Source organism: Doryrhamphus excisus, linkage group LG16 (genome assembly GCF_037039965.1).
Source record: "Doryrhamphus excisus strain RoL-2023G ecotype Guam linkage group LG16, RoL_Dexc_Guam_v1.1, whole genome shotgun sequence".
Taxonomy (NCBI): domain Eukaryota; kingdom Metazoa; phylum Chordata; class Actinopteri; order Syngnathiformes; family Syngnathidae; genus Doryrhamphus; species Doryrhamphus excisus.
Window position 1 is genome coordinate 2,449,962 of NC_136372.1, and position 21,125 is coordinate 2,471,086.

Sequence of the window (21,125 nt, forward strand, 5' to 3'; positions counted from 1 at the left end):
TCATGCCGGACATGCCGTGGCTGACTTGAAGTAAGCTAAAACTTGTTTTGGGTTCGAAAACATCGATGCGTCGCTGTTTAGTCGATTTTTAGCTTTAGTCACCGAGACGCCAAACTTTATAGGAAGTGATTCTGACTTCTGTCACCGGGGGGCGCCAAACTGTTCATAGGAAGTGATTGATTATAGAATTGTTTTTTCTTCTTCGGGTATGGATTTCCTTTTGGTTTCACTTGTTTTGATTAACAAGACACTAAAAGACTTCTTGAATAAACATTGAAATAATGTTAATGAACCTGCACCATGCCAAACCTCTCTACAAGCGTCAACAAAACAGGCATTTGATGAACATAATGGCCACCAAAGTGGGCATCATGGAGAAGCAAGGAGCCACACGCCGCCGCCATGCATTCACCTGGAAACAGGTAGGGGACCTGTTTTGTTTGTTGTCCGTGGATTAAGGAATCCGCATTGGGACGCTGATGCCAAGGAGGTGTTTTAAGTGCTTTAAATATTTGCTGATGTGACTTTGTGGCAAGGCCGCTGCAGGCCGCAGCCTATTGCATGTTTGCACGTTAACCAATCACACGCCATTTTACCAGGAAAATAAGATGGTGTTCATTTCAGCTGTTTGGTTCACAAGCAACACATCACTAAAATGGATGCCTCCTCCAGGCCGAGAGCAGTCAACGCCTCACTGGGAAAGCGGCTACAAGGAGACGCCATTCACCATCATGAGGGAGTTAAACAAGGCAACCCGGGAACCTCCCTTGGCCGAACTGATGGCGGCCTGCTTCTGTGGTTCTGCCTAAAAGGACGACATTGGGTGCTAAGAAGCCAACGTTTTCTTGCAAAAGGGAACCTTAAAGGGCATTAGCACAGTTGACGTTCACGTCACTCACCCCTGATCCGGAAACAGCAGTACACCACAACTCCAACAATGATCAGGCCCAACAACGGCAGGACTTGACAAAGATAAGGTTGACTTTTAGTTGCGTGAACGGGTCAAACCATTCCTCTGTATGGGTGTCACTCACCATTGTATAGGAAACTGTACAACAGTACTCCGCTGATTAACACCCATTTGGATTCTGATTCCTTTGACATTTTAGTAAAAAATGAAAAAACTGCCTAAATTAATATTTTAAAACTTAAATTCCCACTGGGATCAACACAATTCCTGTAGGTTTTCTTTGACCTGGAATCAAAGAGGAATGGAATCAAATGACCTCACACTCTTCCAGCTAAGTCCACCTCCTTTATGTCACACCTCACATGAGCAGAATCATAATCATCATACGCTTTGATCAGGTCAGGTAGTAAGACAATACATCCACCAAAGTAAGATGGATATCACCCAATCGGAGAAGAGGAGCAGAAGAGAAACTTTTCTTCCTGCAGAACCCCCAGTCAGAGACGTGGCCACCCCCTCTACTTCCTGACAGGCCCCTCCTCCATCCTCTGCTTCCCTTCCTATCTCCGCCGTGGTGACAGCAAATCCAAATCCCCCCTCCCCACACACACACACACACGACAGCTGTGACAGTGCGGTTATGCAACAACACGGGGCTCTTCCTGGCAGGACCTGCAGGCAAGTGGGCGCTCCAGAGGCGCTCCAGACTCAACGCCCCCCCCGAATCATCTTGAAGGTGAACGCCGCAGCGAGTCGCTCACAGAAGGAATGATGGTAGCCTGGCAAGACGATACGCTGGATTTGTCCGATGCCTTAGCAAGGTTGTCATGGAGTCATCATAACACAACTTAACCCATGACCTTGGGGGCGCCCCCGAAATATTAGCTAACATGCATTGCCGCCTGGCGTTGCTCATATCCGCTTATGTGTTGTACACATAGTACTCCTTTTAGTCACGTACGATTACCGTCCGCCTGCTCATAAAGTACTTGCCTGGTACGCAAAGAACACGAATAGTTGCGCTCTAAATGCTTTGTGAAACATTTTGATTGATGGCGGCCATGTTTTTCAAACGTGCTAGTCAAATTTGAGACATTTGTACCTGTCAATCACCAAAATTTCACTCCTTTGTGTGTAGCGTTTCAGGAGTAGAAGGAGGAGAAGTTTTAACATTAATATAAGAAATCAGCTTATAATGCTGGCCTGGTCATTTGTGTGTGTGTGTGTGTGTGTGTGTGTGTGTGTGTGTGTGTAGTATCATTACCCCAATGTGGACGAGTGAGTCACCGGAGTAACATCACACCAGCAGACATGTTTCCAAGGCGAGCGCTTCCCAGGCTGTAACCCAAGCGGGGAGCGTGGCGCTCTTGTCAGCGAGGCGATGAATCACCGAATGCGGCGCTCACGACCGCCATGAGGCAGCGGCTCGTGACGAGCACGTCTTGATGCTGACAAAAAAAAAAACAGTGAAAGTCAGATGAGCTTTTCCTTCAAAAAGATACCCGTCAAAGAAGTATTGTCCGGACCCTGAGTCTAGAGGTCAAGATTAAGTATCAAGTCTTAAGTCCAAGTTGAGTAGCAGGTCTTCAAAGCTTCAGTCCAGATGAAGTCTTGAGATCGCTTGGATCTCAGGTGTTGAGTCCCCAAAGCTTGCAAAGAGTCCAATTTTTTAAATATCAAGTTTTTAAGCTTGAGTCAGGTCTTGAGTCTAATTAGCCCAAGTCCAAGTTAAGTCTTGATACCCTAAATCTCAGGCCCGAGTTAAAGTATCAAGTCCTTAAAACTTAGTTCCTTGTCGATTATCAGCTAAATCCAGGTTAAGTCCTGACCATCTGCACCCCGAGTCCAGGTTGAGTATCAGGACTTGAGTCGTAGTTGAGCAACAGGTCCCTGAGGATCAGGTTCAAAGTTCAAATCGCGTCATGATGTCTTTAAAGCTTGTTATGTTTGTGTATGAAGATCCACTACAAAGTTTCCACATTAGTGGAGGGTCACCTTGTGTACATCAAGACCGGATCCTTATTAAGATTCCATTCTGAAGCTTGTGTGTGTATGTTTCCATAAGCCCTCCATACAATGTGTGTATGTGTGATGCACAGCTGATGAGGAAAGTGTTGGTCCAAGGAGACTTTGGGGGATTTTGACATCAATTATCCTCCCAAAGCACTCAGTGTCAGGTGTCGGCGGAGTGACAACACGCATCCGAAATAGCAACACTGTGTGCATAAAGGCGGCGCAGGCGAGACTCAAACCCTGACACTCACCAGGACTGCGAGAGACACACACAGAGAGAGAGAGAGAGAGAGGCCAGCTGCACCATCACCGCTATCCTTCTCAACCTCACAAGTGAGCTCAGGGTCCATTAGAGGAGATCTGACCTCAAAGAAGACGATGCCGGTGTGCACCATGATCGAGAAGTGCAACGGCGTGGTGGCAGGAGCCGAGCTGTCCTGCAGCGTCCGGGAGGAGAACAAGGCTCAGAGGGAGAGCTACTGCGCCGACTGGAGGAGCATCAGCCTCAAGACTCAACCTGAGGAAAGGTGGGGGAATCTGGACTGTGTTCATAGGTGACTTACATGCTAAGAGTTGTTTTGGATTTCAGGAAGACGATGAACATGAAGGACGCTTCCCGTAAGGAGACGCTCTCCCGCCAGTGGAAGGCCTCCCTTCTGACCCAGTCGTGCCCCTCCGGTGTCCTGCGGGTGGGCACCGTGGAGCGAGGGGTGAGGGAGCACCAGCTGCTCCCAAAGAGAAACACCCTCCCCTTGCCTATCTTCACTCCGGCCGAGCTGGGAGTCCGCCTGGGCCGCGGTGCCCCGCACGCCCCAGAGGACCTGCAGCCATTCGCGCTCACGGATGGTTTGTGTCCCAGCAAGAGGAGCGTGGACGAGATCACTCGAGACCTGCCGCCCGTCAAACCCACCCTCATGGAGTTCAGCAAGGCACCAAAAGCTCTCGGGCGCTCCATGTCACAGGAGGCCCAAAGAGGGTGAAAAAATGGACGCCGGGGGGATGCTGGAAAGGGATGACAAGGAGCAGAAAGAATGTGCATGCACTTGTGACATCCTAAACCCTCTCTTGTGTAGATTTATAGCACTGTCTTGGCCAGCACCGCATCACGGTGTCAACATGTGGAGGTCCGCCGAATGGTTGTACGTATGTGTGTGTCGTCAGCTGTTCTTTGTCAAGCTGCAGCTGATCCACACTGCATGGAAGTCAATGAAAGTGCTCCTGTAGACTGCATTATAGTGGTCGCTGCAATATGAGGTGGTATCGTGACTGGGATGGGAAGACAAAGGGCTTCCGGACATGCAAGTGTACGTTTGTGTGTGTCTGTACGCTCAGGCACTCAAGAGAACACTTAATATTTGCCACATTTAGCATTGTTTCTATCTAAGTGGGCCCCTCAAGTGTTTGATTAGCTGAGAGTAACTGTTTAACTGTTTTTTTTTTTCCCAAAGTTGTATTTAATTTTTAATAATAAAAATAAGAGCTGCTATTGAATCTTCTTGTGTTGTGTGCCTCATTTTCATGAAGGGGTGAAAGGAAAAACTATGAGAAAATACAAATAAAGGACGTAAAAGTTGGCTAGCTAGCTAGCATGAAAGTAAAGCCAGCAGACTGAAAGTGATCAAGTCAATTCATGCTAACTTCATCCACGCACACAGGTATTGAACACAACCAATAAAAACACTTTGGCTAATTGTAGACTCACCTTAGACACTTGTAGATTGAAGAACTTTGTCAATCTTCGCAGTAGTTTTGGAGAAAAGTCGTTTGGTAACGTCTGGGAGAAAGCTACGCTGCTAAGCTAACGTTTATCCTCCCACTTCTACTCAGTCGTTTCCTTCGCGTTTGACTATAATTTAATGTTGGGTTTCATGAAGCTCATGAATTATCAAATTCTGTGTCATCATTTCATGAATTGTTAGGTTTATGGTTAAGCTAACTATGGAACTTTCTAGAACGTGCTAGGCTACTGCTTCTGACTGTGGACTCTGTAGGCCTCGCTGCTGTTTACTTAAGTTTGGGTCAGTATAACTACCTAATTGCGTATACATGTTTAGCTTGTCCTGTTCCTGACTTATCTAATAATGTATCATTTTTATAATCATTCTTTATATTGTAAGTATTCTTCTAAGCTGTATGTTTAAGCTAACTGTATGGAACGTTCTAGAACGTGCTAGGCTACTGCTTCTGACTGTGGACTCTGAAGGCCTCGCTTCTGTTTACTTGAATTTGGGTCAGTATTACCTCCTAATTGCATATACATGTTTAGCTTGTCATGACTTATCTAATAATTTATCATTCTTAAAATCATTCTTTATATTATAAGTATTCTTATAAGCTGTATGGTTAAGCTAACTGTATGAAGACAGGCTAACAGCTAAGCTAACGTCTCATGAGTGTGATGTCATTATTGCTAATTCATGACTGGTTTACTTGCTTGTAATGTGATATGTATTGGATATGCTGCGGTATTTATATAAAACAGAGCTACAAGCAGTTGGCATGATGCATTTAGAATAAATGGAGTCCATTGTGTTCATTTAATTGTGTGACGGATCCCACTGAGCCTTTATTGACCCCAGCAGATTTTGAATGAACGGAAAGTACACCCTGTGACGGAAAGTGCTTTCATTTTATTTTAAGAGGCGGCGTAATAGTGTGATATAAATCTGCCAGATATGCTGAAACAAATATGGCGCCCACGCATTGTTTGGATGGCTCCATACTCTCAAGGTGTCCTCCACCCACGAAACAGTCGACCCGTCATTTCTTTGTATCACATTTTTTTTGTACATACACACAATCAGTGTCGTTCATGATAATCCATAAGCGGCCATCTTTAAAGAGGCTGCTTCTCTTCCTCGCTGTGACAGGCAGCTTGATATTAATAGCTGGGTAAACATTGGCATCGCCGTGGTGACAGTGGTATCAGCGCGTTCTTCCCGTTTGAGCTCTTAATCCCCGTGTTTTATCAGAGATCGCGATGTGCCGCCCGCCTCGCTCTCTGCAAATTAACCCCCTTGCTATGCAGCCGCCGGCGGGGCCCGGCCCCCCATGTCACATGTAGACTGGTCCCAGTAGATAGTGGATGCCGGTACATGCACACATGAAGAGACATGTGTTGTCCCAGGAATTCTTCCTGTTGTATCACTTGTGGGAGGCTTTTCAAAATGACCGAGGCATCGTTTAAACATATTTTCCGACAGGCCTCTACATTAGACACACCCTGCATGATTTACGGCAATCAATATGTGTGGAAAATGTTGATGCTAATAGTGCAAAGTTTTAATTGATACTGTCTGAAAACTGTTAGGTTATCAATATGTGTATTATTGTGCTTGTAGTTGGCACTGACTGCATCACACTTGGAGCAACTTTTAACCCGCTGACCTTTTAAAAGAGGTAAACAAAGTTTGAATCACTTTGCTTGTCTTGCTTGTGAAAGTTTAACGCTTTACATCACCGCCCTCTGCTGGTCAATATGGGTATTGCAAAGGTGACATTGTATTGTACTGTACCGTTACAATCCAACTTAATGTTTCCTTTTTTCTGTCCTTTTTATGTTCTAAATGATCTTATGTATTTTAATGTGTCAAATAACATTTTAAGTGTGTGTTTTAGTCGTGTTCTTATTACTGTAGTTAAATCACTGGTCAATTTGGGTGAAGCACCGTCTAAATTGTGTATGATATCTACATGAAATTGGTTTTAACCTGTTCTAAATGATCTTATGAGTCACAAAAATGAAAGACAAAACCTTTTATGGTTGTAAAGCCTTTTGATGAGCCGCCGTCATTTACAATCATCAGCGGCGGCCTCAATCAGGCGTCCTATTATCACTTTCACTCTGATGTTGCCGTTGTTAGCTCCATTGTCAAAGGCCCTTGTGACATCACAGGAGAGGAGGCTGTTAATTGGCTGTCTGCTGGGTGTTGCTGTGCAGTGCTTTTAACCTCCTGCTCCCGGTAGACTTATTAGAATTTATCTATATTTTTTTTTTCAGGAGGAGGAGAACCTGTCTTAGATGCAAGAATCATGGCTGTCATGATGATGGAGGCTCATCAATAACAAGGCTGGCTCTGACCTGAACACCTCATCATGGGTACTCCATAGGACGAAATAGTCCACAAGCAGCTTCATGGTATGTTGAAACCTGTCACTGTGAGTTGAGATTCACCTGAAAATGATATTATTTAAGTGTGAAGGAGTAGGGGGTACAAATGTTTTCGAACCACTGTTCATGCCTTTTTTGTTGATTGTGGCTACTAAACTAAATAACCCGCCATGGGGCCAAAGAAAGTTGCGATTGCCAGCAGTTTTGCAAAGAATGTGAACCTTGCCAGGATATTCAGCAGGCCGCATCAACAATAAATTCCATCCATTTGCCATATAGAATTATTTTGCTTTGTTTTCTGCATGTTAAGCTATAATTATCCGCTTAGGCCAAATTAGGACAAATGGTTTCACTTTTCATATTTGGCGATAAAATTGGTACCATTGTACAAAAAAGTCTATGACTGAAAGTACAAACTGGAAAACATATGCATGTAAAGTTGCACAACACACACATAAAACCTTTTTTTACACCTGTGTTAGAGCAACTATAAGGCAGGGTGTCACAAAAAAAGACAAATGAAAGATTTTGAGATTTTGAGATTTTGAAAAAGTTTAATGCTACAATAAGTCCTACTAATACTGGTAAGTATTTCATTGTAACAATAACTCGGCTGTTTTCTTGTTAAATATACTGCACTGTGTATTATTAGCATTATCCACTCTACATTGGATTTTTAATCAACAAAAATGAATTTTCAGTTTTGCGTCCCTCGGTGGAAAGCTATTGGACATCCCTGGTATAGAGTTACGTAAAACATTACTGATGGAGAGAGTTTGACACTGGAACTGTGATTATTTCTATTCCTGTCCTTTTCTATGGTGAACGGGGGGTGGGGGGGGACAATAGAAACAATCAGACTATTCTAGAGAGACTGTGTTGTGTAGTATTGATGAGTCACAGCTAGTTCCTTTACAACTTTAGCGTGAACAAAACACCCTCGTGCAGCCCTTTGGAGAAATGATTGACTTTTATAAAACATTTTTTTTGTGCAAGTGTCCCCGCTTATGAGAAGCTTATAAATAAAATATCTGTTCGCTTATGTGAGGGATGAAGTAGCGATGAGTGTGAAATGTGTCGGTTTTGGTTTGTGTGCGGTGACAGTCGGACGTCGCCTCCTTGACATGACTACCGGGACTAATGGAGTGGGGGGGGGGGTCACGGGTGGGAGTCATTGTGGGTGCTGATGCGGTGGGGTGGCGGGCTGCTGCCGAGGCAGAGATGGGCCTATAATGAGGCTGTGTGCCTGGAGGCGCTGTGGCTCAGAATAAAGTGTAACTACCGACACTGGAGATGAGGCGCCACTCCATAGGAGGAGGCGAGAAGAGTGTGTGTGTGTGTGTGTGTGTGAGCGAGAGAGGGGATATCTTGCCGTTACAAAGCCCAATTCCCCAAAAGACAGGATGCTGTGTAAAACCCAGACAGCAATGATTTGCTCAGCAAGTCAAGACAGGAAGTTGTAGATAATGCCTGTCAATTAGCCGCGAGTGTAGTGCATTCTTAAGGTACAGTAGCAGTCAAAAGTTTAGATACACTTTCACATGGCAAGCTAATTGACAGGGACATGGCGAGAGGCGGGGTTTAACCTCTGGTCACCTGTCCATCAGAGCTGCTACAGCAGTGACACCCATGCGCCTAAAAAAAGCACTAAAAGTCAAAATAAAAGCACAAACCAGGAAGCTAATGTTCTAAATGTTCATGTGCTGCTATGTTTATCATTCACGGTAACGCAACACAAGAGGTATTGTAGTGAGCCTTGGTCTCCGTGGCAACAGCTACATATACATCTAATTTGGAACCAGTAATGCGTTCATTTATCACAGTTGATACACGCTTAGCTTGTTTTGGGGGCCTCAAAGCGCCACTTGCGACTACATGCATCTTACTTGGTGTGATAATGACTTTTAAAAAAAGACTCATTATTATTCTAATAAGGCTTTTTTTGTCGCTCGACTGATCTTCCTTGCGCGATGCTCGCCACGTGTAATTCTATCCCGTCTGCTGGGGCGCAGAGGTGTGCACGGTAGCCGGTTGCCAAGACGCCAAAACACAAGCAACCGTCTGCACGCGCATATGCACCACACGCACGCACACACTCACCCACACAACACTCACCCACTCAACACGTACACACATGCCAAACCTTGTCACACACACACACACACACACACATGCATGCATGCACGTTATCTGGCTGTCGTCGTCACCGTGACCTGTAGGATGCAGCGTGGGCCGCCCACTTGAAGCCACTGTGAATGTTGTGTAGTTTCACGTCAAACCTTCAGGGACAAATGAAATGTGTTGCAGATTGATGTTGATTGTTGGCTAAATGCTAGCAAATGTCGTTCATGCGGTAAGGGACAATTAGCAACTAATGAGTGCTTTTTCTTTATTTTTAACTTGAGGCACGGAGTTGACAACCAACTGTTAGCGTTTCAACCATATTTGGAGATTACTTTTAACTGTATCCTATTTTTAGATTATTTTTTTAATCATTAAAAATATGTAGTTATTTCTATAATTATTCTATAATTTCTCAAAAAATATTTATATATTAATTGCATTCTTTATTATTTTTTTGTATTATTTAGATTTGAAAAGGACCTTCTGACTGTAAGACTGTAATCTACCTGTGACGTGATGTAATGACGTAATTGTCTAAACAACGCATGTTGAGATAAGACATCTGTTGTTAGCCACTTTTTTGAAAAAAAATGTATGAATAGGGATGTGAATACTCTCAAGACGCTTCACCCACCTTGCCTTCAATCTTCCCACCCTGGTGTATGAACGTTTGACAGCCACGTTTTCGCCGGTCTACCCCAGGGCAGCTGTGACTATAGATATAGCGTACCACCACCATATTGAGGAGTCAATATGGGTTGATCTTGAAACGTAATAATGTGAACAAGGTGGTGGGTGAAGCAATTAATTAATGTTATTTTTCCAATAAACAACAAGCTTTGGGTCACAAATGGCACCAGAGCCGGACTTTGGACACCCCTAAATCAATTAGCACCACCAAGATACTATAAAGTCTTTGTTTACCATGTCATTGCTGGGTAAACATCTTCCTTTTTAAACGATATTGTAACCCTAAGAAATATTTTTGGGCAAATAAATAATATCTTTGGAGAATGTTGTCCTACAGCTCATTTCCATACAAATAAAGCACTTTGTGTGTGTGCGGGTATAGAATAACGGCATTACAGGTGCGACATGGCTAACAATGCATGTATAATAGACTATTCCAGCTCGGGAGATCGGCCATGGCAGACAACACTAATTAGCGGTGTGTTTACATTCCCTGCACCAGTCAACCTTCCAACTCCAAACCAAAGGCTCCCTGTCAGAGGCCTGCGCACCCCCATCGCATCTCCGGCTCTGCAATTACAGCGCTGTAATCTGCTTGCATTGTATCTATTCTTAAAAGGCCCCTGTCGTGGCGACACACAGGAAGCGTGTGGCGTGTGTTTGAGTGTGTGTAGCAGCAGGTGATGTCCAAATCTGCCACAAGCGCTGAAATACAAACTGGCAAACTATATTTAATTGGCGGCGTGGCACCAAGATAATTCCTGTTCTGTTCTCCCGCGCGGCCCACGCATCGCACATCAAGTCCTTTGCAACAACATTGTGTTCTTTTAATAGCCGCTAAACGGAAGGAGACGAAAAGTTGTGCACGGGTGCCATTAGGGTAAGGCGATCTGCTTTACATAGACACACTTTATACCAGTTCCACTCTCACATGACCTACGGCCACAATTCTTAAAACTAGATCGGATCAGACTGGTGTACCTAATGAAGTGTCCAAGCTCACATGGCTATCACAACAGGTTCCGGTACGATAAGGCCAACATAAACGAGTCCCTGCTAAAATAAACATTTCTAGGTTAGCGGGCTGCTGAGTAATGAATGTTTGCACCCCTCAGGAATATTTCATCTCACACACACACACACACACACACACACACACACATGCTAATGGTCATAGCAATCATTTATTCATACCACACAGAAGCTGGAGGGGGTGGTGGTTCAGATGGAGCCCATGCCTTGCTGGGTCACATTTAATGGCTGCCTTTTCAAAACAAATAGTAACTTGACCGTGCCCCCACATTGGAGCGCTGGCCCTTAGCCTCCTGCAACAAGCACGTGGCCCCGGTACCTTTTTTCCCTTGTTGTCATGGCGACAGCACCCTGCAGGCCTGATGCGTGTGGGTCTAGTCCGCAGGGAGGGGAGATCACTTTTTAAGAGGTTCGAGTCATCCTCTCCACACAGTCTGACTTTGATGGAATGAAAGTGGTGAAAAACTGTCATCGGCGGCCATTTTTCTTTTTACTTTAATACAAAAATAATAATAACGATGTATGCGGGAAGCAGAGTTATTGTCTCCCTGACGGTCCACCGCCAGACTCGAATACAGCCAGAGAGGCAATAAGAGAACATCCCTCCCCCCCCGAGGAGCTAACCTGACTGACAGACGCCCCCCACCAGCCCTCCATCGCCACCGCCACTGGCATAAGCCTCGCATAGCGCCCACCAGCACCCTCTCCCGCCAATTAACACATCTCCATGCACACTCTTGAGTTTATTAATACATAATAAAGTCAGTGGACACCAATTATCCAGCATTCAGTCATCTCTGCGTGTGGGTTGGGGGTGCAAGGAAGAGGAGCGTGGAGGGTGTGGGGGTGGAGGTTTACACCAATAATGAGCCGGTTTGCGGTCCATTCTTATCGGGAATCAATGGCGAGAGACACCCGGCGTCATCTTGAGAAGACGGAGCCTTTAGAAACGAGCGTACACTCACGTTGTGTTTGTCTTCCGTCAGGGTTTGCTGCATGTCGCATTGATGGGGGGGGTGGGAATAATGCAGGATTGACCCGGATTTGACTGGACCGACTGACGTTAATGGCACCGCCCAAAGGCCTGCACTGGCGATAAGCCTTGGAGACATCACACTCCATCTTGGCTTTGCTTATAAGCTCGGTACATGCAGCCTCATTTTTTTCTTTTATAGTCACAGTAAATATACTTTTATGGTTTTACAGCTTCTCAATAGAGTCACGGATGGCGGGCCGCACTTTTACTCTTTATGTAGGGGAGGAGGAACGCTTAGGGAAGTACTCAGATGTACTTTTGTGCTTCCAGTTTCTGTGCCAATGTTTTAATAACACAGGACAAGAAAAGCATTTATGTTGAAAGTAAAACATCACAACTACACTTTTATTTTGTAAGAGTGGCAAATTACATGACGCCTCAGACTTGACTTCCTGGTGGATCCGCGGAATGTTGCGTTCCCTGACAAAATGCCATTGTCAGGGAATTCATTCATTCAATCATTCATTTTCTACCGCTTATCCTCACGAGGGTCGCGGGGTGCTGGAGCCTATCCCACCCTGGACTGGTGGCCAGCCAATCACAGGGCACATATAGACAAACAACCATTCACACTCACATTCATACCTATTGACAATTTGGAGTCGGCAATTCACCTAGCATGTTTTTGGAATGTGGGAGGAAACCGGAGTACCCGGAGAAAACCCACGCATGCACGGGGAGAACATGCAAACTCCACACAGAGATGGCCGAGAGTGGAATTGAACCCGAGTCTCCTAGCTGTGAGGTCTGCGCGCTAACCACACGACTGCCGTGCAGCCCGTCAGGGAATTATTCAACGTTATTCGGCGTTGGTGAGAATCTGGACAAAGGTGCAGCTACAGGTGTGAATGTACCTTTGTCCATAGTGTGTAGGAGAGTTGGCTCTGTCCTCGGTCAACCTTTACCCCCGGTGGAGGTGGTGTGTAAGCGGAGAATACTACCCCCCCCATGCAGAACACGCTGACAGCACCGAGCAGCTCGTTTGGTAACAGAAGCAACAGGACCAGAAGGAGTAGAAGGACTGGCTGTCCTTTTCCATCCTGTCACTGTGGATCATTTATTACTGCCCTCTGTGGGCCACTTCACCATGACTATGTGCTACTGCTGAGCTGCTGGAGCTGCTCTTAGCAGTGGAAAGTCAAATAACACTAACTTGTCAAAATCCTCCTGTGGGGTGAATCAAAGTTTTGGATTTATACCTGAGATGCTAATTTGGCTAAAAATTTAATCTTTTTTTTATTTTTTATTTTTCCCTCCCACCGATATGACAGCCCTGTTTAGTGTTTGATGTGGTGTTGCCATGGAAACAGCACCTGTGGACTGTAATATTACATATTATATATTTGCATATACTCCGTTTTTAGCTTTTCATCAGGAATGTATCATATTATTATCTTTATTTTTAATGGATAGCATTTGTAACTCAATATGGATGTTTTCTCTTCAAAACGTTATATTATATAAATATATATAGAATATATTTAAAACATTCTAAAATGTTGTATTTTTATTGTCCTGTATATTTTAGGAAAAAATATTGAATTTTTCCACAAAATGTAACTAGAATGTATCTTTCCCATGATGATGCAATACTTTTTGTGCCTTTTGTTTAATCGGTGTGGATGTATGTTTGGCGATTTTGGGGTATTTTTTGTGTTTTCAAAGCAAAGTACTGCATTTTCACAGCAAAATATTATGCATTATTGTCGTGTTTTTGTTAAAATGTTCCTGCATACAGTCAACCAATATATTTTGTATGGAATACAAACCATTTCTTTGGTGGAATATGGATTTCTACTTCTATTCTTGCTTTAAGTGAAACTACACGTTTCAGCCAGATTTGCACAACAAAGCTGAGCTTGTGTGTGTGTGTGTGTGTGTGTGTCTGGGGATAACTGTTGCCAGGATTCAAACGCTCGCATGAATGAAAAGTAATTGTGATGACAAGAAAAGTGCGGGCTCACCTGTGTGAGATGGTAGATAGCGTTTAAGCTGCTCCATTCCACGGCCACTATTGTTCCACGCTTTTTCCCTTTCAATACGACACATCCCATTAGGAGGCGTTTGAATGGGGCTGAGAAAGGCCACTTCATCCTGGGGGGAGACGCCTTTGTATGTGTGGCCCTCGTACCAATAACACAGGTGGGAATTAAAAAATGGCGTTTTTAGAGAAAAGGCTAAAAAAAAAGAACACTGGAATAGTTTTTTCTCATCCTGTTGAAGGCCACTGCTGCTATAAGTATATCATTTCATAGCCGGAGCCATGTTCATTAGTATATCTGCCAGGTGGACGTCGCTAAAGGTCAGCGGTGACCCTTCCTGACAAGCCTACGTAGTCACGAGCTGGAATCGCCACACACGCGTGCACATTTTTTGCATTTCGGTGAACACGAGTGTGTGTTTGTGCAACACCCACTTCATGCCCTTATCATAATTAACAACACGGCAACCTATGTGCTCCACTCTCGTTCATTACAACATTGACAACTGTCTTCTGGAACACACTCTAATTATTGCAGTAATCCTGCCTGCCTGCGTGTGTGTGTGTGTGTGTGTGTGTGTGTGTTGTCACCAGCAGTTCATGTTTAAACAACTAAACCCTAATTATAGTAAATATACTCATTTTGAGGCCAAATAATACATAATACTGTGGTTTAGTGACACCGTGTTGCATTTTCATAGGAAAATATGATGTTTTCATGGCACAATATTGAATATTGTGTGATATTAATGAGTGCTTGTAGCAGAGATTTGCACTTTGTGGCAAAATATTGTGCTTTAGTGAAACTGTGTTGCATTTTGATGACAAAATATTGTGTTCGAAGCACAATATTCTATTTTGTGTCATATACAGTAAATGCAGTTGCAGTTTGTGACCAAATATTGCATTTTATTTATTTTATGTTATTCATGTTGTGTCACAATATTGTGTTTGCGTATCACACTGTCGGAGTTTGCGGAACACTTGTTGTGTTTTCCTGGTGCAACATGGTATTTTGTATCAAAATATTGCATGTTTGTACCACAATATTGGTACAAAATACTGCTTTTTGTGGCATTGCATTGTGTTTTCATAGCACACTGATGGATTGTGTCGCGTAATATTGTGTTTTTATGTTGCAAAATGGCATCTTGTGTGTTTTTGGAGCACGCAATTGGAGTTTGTGGCATAATATTGTGTTTTCATGACGCAACTTGTGCATGTTTATAATGAGGTATTGGGTTTTTATGGTACAATATTGCATTTTGTGTCACAATATTGTGCTTTCACGATGGAATATTGAATCTTGCTTGTGTTTTCATGGTAAAAGATAGCATCCTCACATCAATGTTGTGCTTTCATTGTGCAATATAGCATCTTGCTTGTGTTTTCATGCTAGCAACATCCTGCCAAATCATGGTTCTTGTTGACAGATATTGTTATTTTGTATCCAAACACATAGGAGTCAAACTAACGTGTGAAATATAGCAACAATGTAGTAAATTATGACATCAGGAATGTAGATTGTTGTTGCACTAGCACACTTTTTGTTTAATGTCAACAAGTGCGTACTGAAGTCTAATTATCTGCTGACGTCTTATTTATTCATGGTGTTTTTGAGGGATAGCTGTGCTTGTGAGCATTTGCCGGTCTGTTGCACATCAGTGTGCGACGTGTGCACGCCGTTGTGAATGCATGGGTGTGTTTGTAAGGACTCTGGCGGCCCGGCTCCTTTAGCGAGTGATGAAATAATCATGAGAGCTCAGGAGGCCGCAATGACTAGTGCATGTAGTGTGGTTATTGTCACACTAGTGGATAGGAATAAAAGCCCAATCTGCTATTAATTTTAAAAAAAGTGCTTGAAGGAGCCTGAAGTGGTCTGAGTGTTGGACGCACTTCCGAGGGATCAGGCTAAGTGCTGGAAGTGTTGAGCTCAGCCTTATTTTCCCCGCTCAGCATCAATAAGTCAGCTTGAAAAGCTGCAAAACATGTCAGTCACTTTCTTGTAGCGCCAACACCTCCGCTGAATGTCACACTTGATTTTTCACCACAAGCTTCAATATTGCATTTTTGTTGCAGTTTAATGGGACAGTTATACCAGAAAAACACAGTTTTTGTGGTAAATTGTAGTGTTTCGTGACACTGTTTCCATGCATTTCCATATAAATATATAACATTTTGTGTAAAAATGCAGTATTCCTGAGATGAAAACGGCACTGAATGTTGTCAATAGTACTATAAAACCCTAAATACGTCACCTTCTTTAGGACAACTGAATGGCTGACAGGTGTTGGGATTAGCATTTGCACTCCCCTTGCAGAATATAGGGGCTTTCTGACAAAATTTAGCCTCGAGCCAAAAGGTTAAAGCATTTTTGTTGCAAAATATATGGTTTTGAGACACTATATTGCATTTTTATATGGAATTATTGTGTTTTCATGGTGCAAAATTGCACCTTGTTTGACCAAATACTGTGAAATTGTGACCCAAACTAGCATTTGATGGGAAAATGTTGGTTTTGTGGCACAGTGTAACATTTTGTAGCACTAAAATGAGCAAAGTGTTTGAATGTGGTAAAATATAGCCACCTGTTGATGCTGTATTTCTACCACAAAAAGTAGAGTTTGTGGTACGGTGCTGCCTTTTTTCTTCTCACAATTGCAATAGCATTTTAGTATTGTTACCTTTTGGAGGCCATTTGTGATATTTTCAGTTCAATATTTAGTATTTGTGTGACTTTAAGTCATCAACAGTATGTTAGCCGTACACGCCCTTTAACAAACTCTCTTGCATTTATAATGAATCCACAAGACAAGAGTTTAATATGCTATTTTTTAATCTTTGCAATCTCTTTTGGTACAAAAAGAAGACGTCATGCAGCATTTTCCAAAGTGCAAAACAGATTCCAGGAATGACTGAACAACACATCAAAAGCATCCAAAAAAGCATGCCAAACAGGGGGCAGCATCACTCCATAAAGAGTGCGAGCTTAAAACGTGCAACATTTGTCCATTTGTGGTTGTATTTGCACATATAAGTCAAGAAAAATACCTTTTGACAGAGAACACTCACACACTCCTTACTTGAGAGAGTTGACTGCAAAGAAAATCCCAATCATGCTTTTGGAGTGTTTCATTGAAACCTTCATGAAAATACGATTACCCAAAGTACAAAAGCAAAACGAACATGAGGTAACAGATTGTAAACATTTTCGTCACTTTTGTTCAAGTTGGCATTTTTTTAAAACTTCACCCCAAAGACACGGAGCCACGCGTAAACATGTTGGTTTCTTTTACGCACAAGCTTTACGCACGTCCTACTTTGGAGTCCTGGAAGGGAAGCGTGACCTTGTTGCATATCTGATCTTCGCTGAGGCGGAACACTTGGAGGAAATCTTGAACAAGTTCATGCAGATACAGACCCCCCACCCACAGCGTCAGCCCCAGCCAGCTCCACGTCCCTCTCTAGCTGAGTCCGATCATTCCGGTCTCCACGTCCTTAGAGGACCGGCGCTCCTTCACCAGGAAGTTGATCATGCTCTCGGATTTGATCATCAGGTTGCAGCCCAGGAAGAAGACCCCGAAGACCACCGTGAGCGACAGCACGCACAGCACGGCGATCTGCACCACCCTCATCACCAGCAGTTTGCGCTCCTCCTGAAGCAACACCAGCGACCCGCTGCCGTCCACGGTCACCGCCTGCTCGCTGCCGTTGCCGGAGTAAGTGGCCAGAGTGCCCGCCAGGGTCCGACTCCCGTTGATCAGCGCGCCCTGGGTCGCGTCGAGGATGGAGGAGGCGTTCATGGCTCCTCGGGGACGAATCCACTCGGAAGATGAGAAAAAGCTGCCAAACTTGGCCTCATGTGACCGCCGCCTCACACGGAATTCCGGAAGAAGCAGACGCGGAGCTCCTGTGTGGTCCTGCAGCTCTTTAGACGCTTGGAAGAAGTTTGGTGCGTAAAGACGTGTGCGCAGAAACACCAAGAAAGCAGACTTTTCCTGGGTCTTCTTAAACGAGCGCGCAAGGTGTAATAAGAGCCTGTGCGTGTGCGTGTGCGTGTGCTCCCCCCCACCACCACCACCAGCCCTCCTTTTGTGCCAAGTCTCTGGTGCGTTTTAAAGTCATGATGAGCTCCCCACGGACTCAGCAGTAGTCAGCAGCCAGGTAAAGTACAAAGTACAATAGAATGTCAGTATTTTCAATGAACAAGAAAATTAAATGTTACCTTGGCTGAAATATTTACTTAGTTGTTTTTTTTTTTTAATATGGGATCATAAATATTCAAGGGCCAGCACTTTGCCTCCCAGTCTGGAGTTCAAATGGGTTCACATGTTCTCCAGGTACTCCGACTCCCAAAACCATGCATACACAATCATTAAATTACCTCTATGTCTAGCCACCGTCTAGCTATATGTGCCCCGTGATTGACTGGCAGCCATGGCGCACCGCGCCTCTCACCCTAGAAGTCAACTGGACTAGCTCAACAGCTCAATCTAATGACCTTAAAGAGGACAAGTGTTGACCAATGGGTAAATATTGCCCTTTTGTTGTGTGCCTGGGTCCCACGGGGCACTCATTTGTGCACGTCAATATATCCCACCATCCCTGGCTATATTATGGATTCATACACATACGTAGTACATTAAAGGATCAATAAATATACAGTAGCAAAAAGCATCCTTTGATTAGCCGCTATGCCTAACATAGTCCTGTCATAGAGTTAATAACTCAACAATCTCGTGCACAAACGGCACTATATTTGTTGTGGCGCTATTTAAATTGCGTACCTAATGAATTGACAGCTGAGTTGGTTGCTGTGGAAACAGCCGCTGCTATCAGTCAGACGAGTTATAAGTCAGAAATGAAGACGTGAATTAAAAAAAATGTGATTGAGGAAACATTTATCAGGAGTTATTGGCTGTTGTCTCCTCGAATATTGCTGGTAAACCTCACTCCCCTGAGTCACCATGTCTTTACTCGATGTCTAGCGCTCTTGATTCTCATTTGGTAGATGGTGGTCTGAGCCCCAAACGTCGGACATAGATAGCTGTTAGCCATTAGCTGCATCGCTAGCATTGTTGTCAGTCACGTCAAGGGTCAGCGAGAGTGGAGATGGGGTTCACAACGAGACAGAAATCCGAGGATTCCACTGAATCAACACTGAACAACAAGCAACAGCTATCTAACAAACTACTTAACAATACAGGAAACTTCATTTACGTTTTTATTTTATTTGTTTAGAAATATTTTAGTTATATTTTGTTATTTATGTTAAATACATATTTTTCACTTTCATTGTGTTCTATTATAAAGTTTAAAAACTTTTCACACTACACATAGCTGCCAGGTCACTACAGTATCCTTGAGCATGTTAAAGGATCCGATTGTATTAAAGTGACAGTAATAACTAACTAACCCTTTCAGCATCTATGCTGCTACATCCCCAAAGTACATGTAAAGTACAGCATTGGCAGTACTTTATCTATTTAAAGACTGTAGCATCACTGCAGCTCACCTTTTGAAAAGAAACCTGCTCAATGACCTTTTAGGCATTAATTATATTAAAATAACACACACTCTTCTTGGAATGATTCATAGCGGCTGTCATATTAATCAGCCCTGGCTCCCAATTTGGGGAATCTCCTCATGCTTCCGGGTGACACGCGCACTCACAAGGATGTAAACACCTCTCTGCTTCGCTTCTCGACTGATTGTGAACTTTGTGTGTGGATTTAGCTGTAGCTAATTAATTTACCGCATGCAAAGTCAAGGGCCGCCTCGTGTAATTGTCTTCTACTGGATTAATCATCCCGGTTTGTTTTGATCCTCGTGAAATCCCTTAAACAAACGCCATCTTATTAATGAAGTGTTGCTGAATCCTTGATAGTCTGCTGCTCAGGTGAAGTACCTGTTGTTGGAAGTCTACCTATTGTATGCTTTGAAGGTTCCTTGCAAGGAGTCCAAACTATATGAAGACATATTCCTAAGGATGTTGCTTCACGTGCCGGTGCATCCAGACGCCGATGTGAGAGTCAGACTTGTTTCCAAGCAACAGTGGACCTCCGGGAGTCCGCTGACAGATGGTTGGTGAAGTTATTTTGGTTCTGAGGAGACAGCGAGGGGGGGGGGCAACAGAGGTGCTCGGACCGACTGTGTGTGGATGGTGACCGTATGAGGAGCCACGTGTGGTGCATCAAATCCACAGAGGTCAGAAGTCAACATACCGACTCTGAGTGGGGGGGCTGCATTTCATCAGGGTCACCCCCTCGCTCACATCTCCCCCCCCACAGTATTTTTATGAAAACCTGGCCTCTTGTGGTTTCAACCAAACACTGCTATTGTCTGAAGGTGATTGGCTCTGAGTGAGAAGCTTAAGAGGCTCCACATAGATCTATTACATAGGTCAAGACTCCCCCCCCCCCCCCCCGCGCTCCCTCCCCTCTAGCCCGTACTTCCCTCCTCCTCACTCTGCTTGTCTTGTCCGGTCTTAATTGGCTGCCGTCTGACCCAGCATGGCTCTTCATTCAGGATAACTGGTGCGGTGCTCTTCCGGAAAGGCCACTCCGCTGTGGGGAAGGAGAGGCCACAAAAGGCTGCACTGCCAATACATCCACGCCCGTCAATACAGCCGCCTGATGACACACACACACACACACACACACACATACACACACACAGTGAATGTTGACTATTATTGCATGTCGACTTATTCCTCTATTTCTGTCGTGTCGTCTGGTGGTGGTAACTTAGCAACCACCCAGAGAGCACTAGAGGGGGGCTTGGATAAAAGATTCAATAAATGCACTGATAAGAAACGTCATTGTACGCTTTCTGCACAATACAGCACACACACACACACACACAAAGTTCAAGCCTTCAGGGCAAAGTGGGCTTTTATCGCACTTTCTGTCTGACTTTGTTGACTTTTTTTTTGTTTTGTTTTGCTCTCCAGAGTGGCGTGTTTAGATGCCACTTCTCAACTTAAGTCTTATTTTAAAGAAGACACCACACACTCATTGAGCACTGATCACAAGCCACATTCATTGATAGCATGTTTTATCCTTATGCCTCCTGTTATGAGTCTCGCCACTAGGGGGCCTTCTAGCCCACTTTCCTGGTGTGCAAAACATGTCAACTCAATTATTAGAGCCTTTTTTTATATACTTTGGAACAAATCTTCCTTGAATTTAGCCTTTTTATTTTTATTTCATTTCAATATTTTAAGCTT

General features: G+C 44.0%; 2 protein-coding genes and 2 long non-coding RNA genes across 5 annotated transcripts; 2 read left to right on the forward strand and 2 right to left on the reverse strand.

The window, feature by feature from the left end:
- Positions 1-479: 479 nt before the first annotated feature.
- LOC131103207 (uncharacterized) lies at positions 480-5,335 on the reverse strand. The gene is made up of 4 exons (XR_009119573.2): positions 4,626-5,335; positions 2,175-2,358; positions 900-962; positions 480-805 (listed from the first exon to the last, which is right to left on the reverse strand). It is a non-coding gene; the product is annotated as an uncharacterized LOC131103207 (long non-coding RNA).
- tcap (titin-cap (telethonin)) lies at positions 3,159-4,414 on the forward strand. The gene is made up of 2 exons (XM_058049280.2): positions 3,159-3,450; positions 3,513-4,414. The coding sequence occupies exons 1-2, from the start codon at positions 3,302-3,304 to the stop codon at positions 3,901-3,903; spliced, it is 540 nt and encodes a 179-aa protein (XP_057905263.2). The 5' UTR covers positions 3,159-3,301; the 3' UTR covers positions 3,904-4,414.
- Positions 4,645-21,073, forward strand: LOC144901895 (uncharacterized). 2 transcript variants are annotated; one of them, XR_013630046.1, is made up of 7 exons: positions 4,650-4,781; positions 4,876-4,941; positions 5,088-5,153; positions 6,265-6,322; positions 6,924-7,061; positions 19,842-19,980; positions 20,426-21,073. It is a non-coding gene; the product is annotated as an uncharacterized LOC144901895 (long non-coding RNA). The 2 variants fall into 2 exon arrangements; XR_013630045.1 differs by having other exon boundaries at positions 4,645-4,941.
- rprml (reprimo-like) lies at positions 16,730-17,942 on the reverse strand. Its single transcript, XM_058049281.2, has one exon. It carries the CDS (start codon positions 17,698-17,700, stop codon positions 17,362-17,364), a length of 339 nt encoding a protein of 112 aa, XP_057905264.2. The 5' UTR covers positions 17,701-17,942; the 3' UTR covers positions 16,730-17,361.
- Positions 21,074-21,125: the final 52 nt, after the last annotated feature.

What these genes read in the sequence shown, in the direction of transcription:
- tcap (XM_058049280.2), top strand. Translation starts at nt 3,302, where the DNA reads ATGCCGGTGTGCACCATGATCGAGAAGTGCAACGGCGTGGTGGCAGGA. An exon ending in AAGACTCAACCTGAGGAAAG is followed by an intron (nt 3,451 to 3,512) that starts GTGGGGGAATCT and finishes TTTGGATTTCAG; the next exon opens with GAAGACGATGAACATGAAGG.
- rprml (XM_058049281.2), bottom strand. Translation starts at nt 17,700, where the DNA reads ATGAACGCCTCCTCCATCCTCGACGCGACCCAGGGCGCGCTGATCAAC.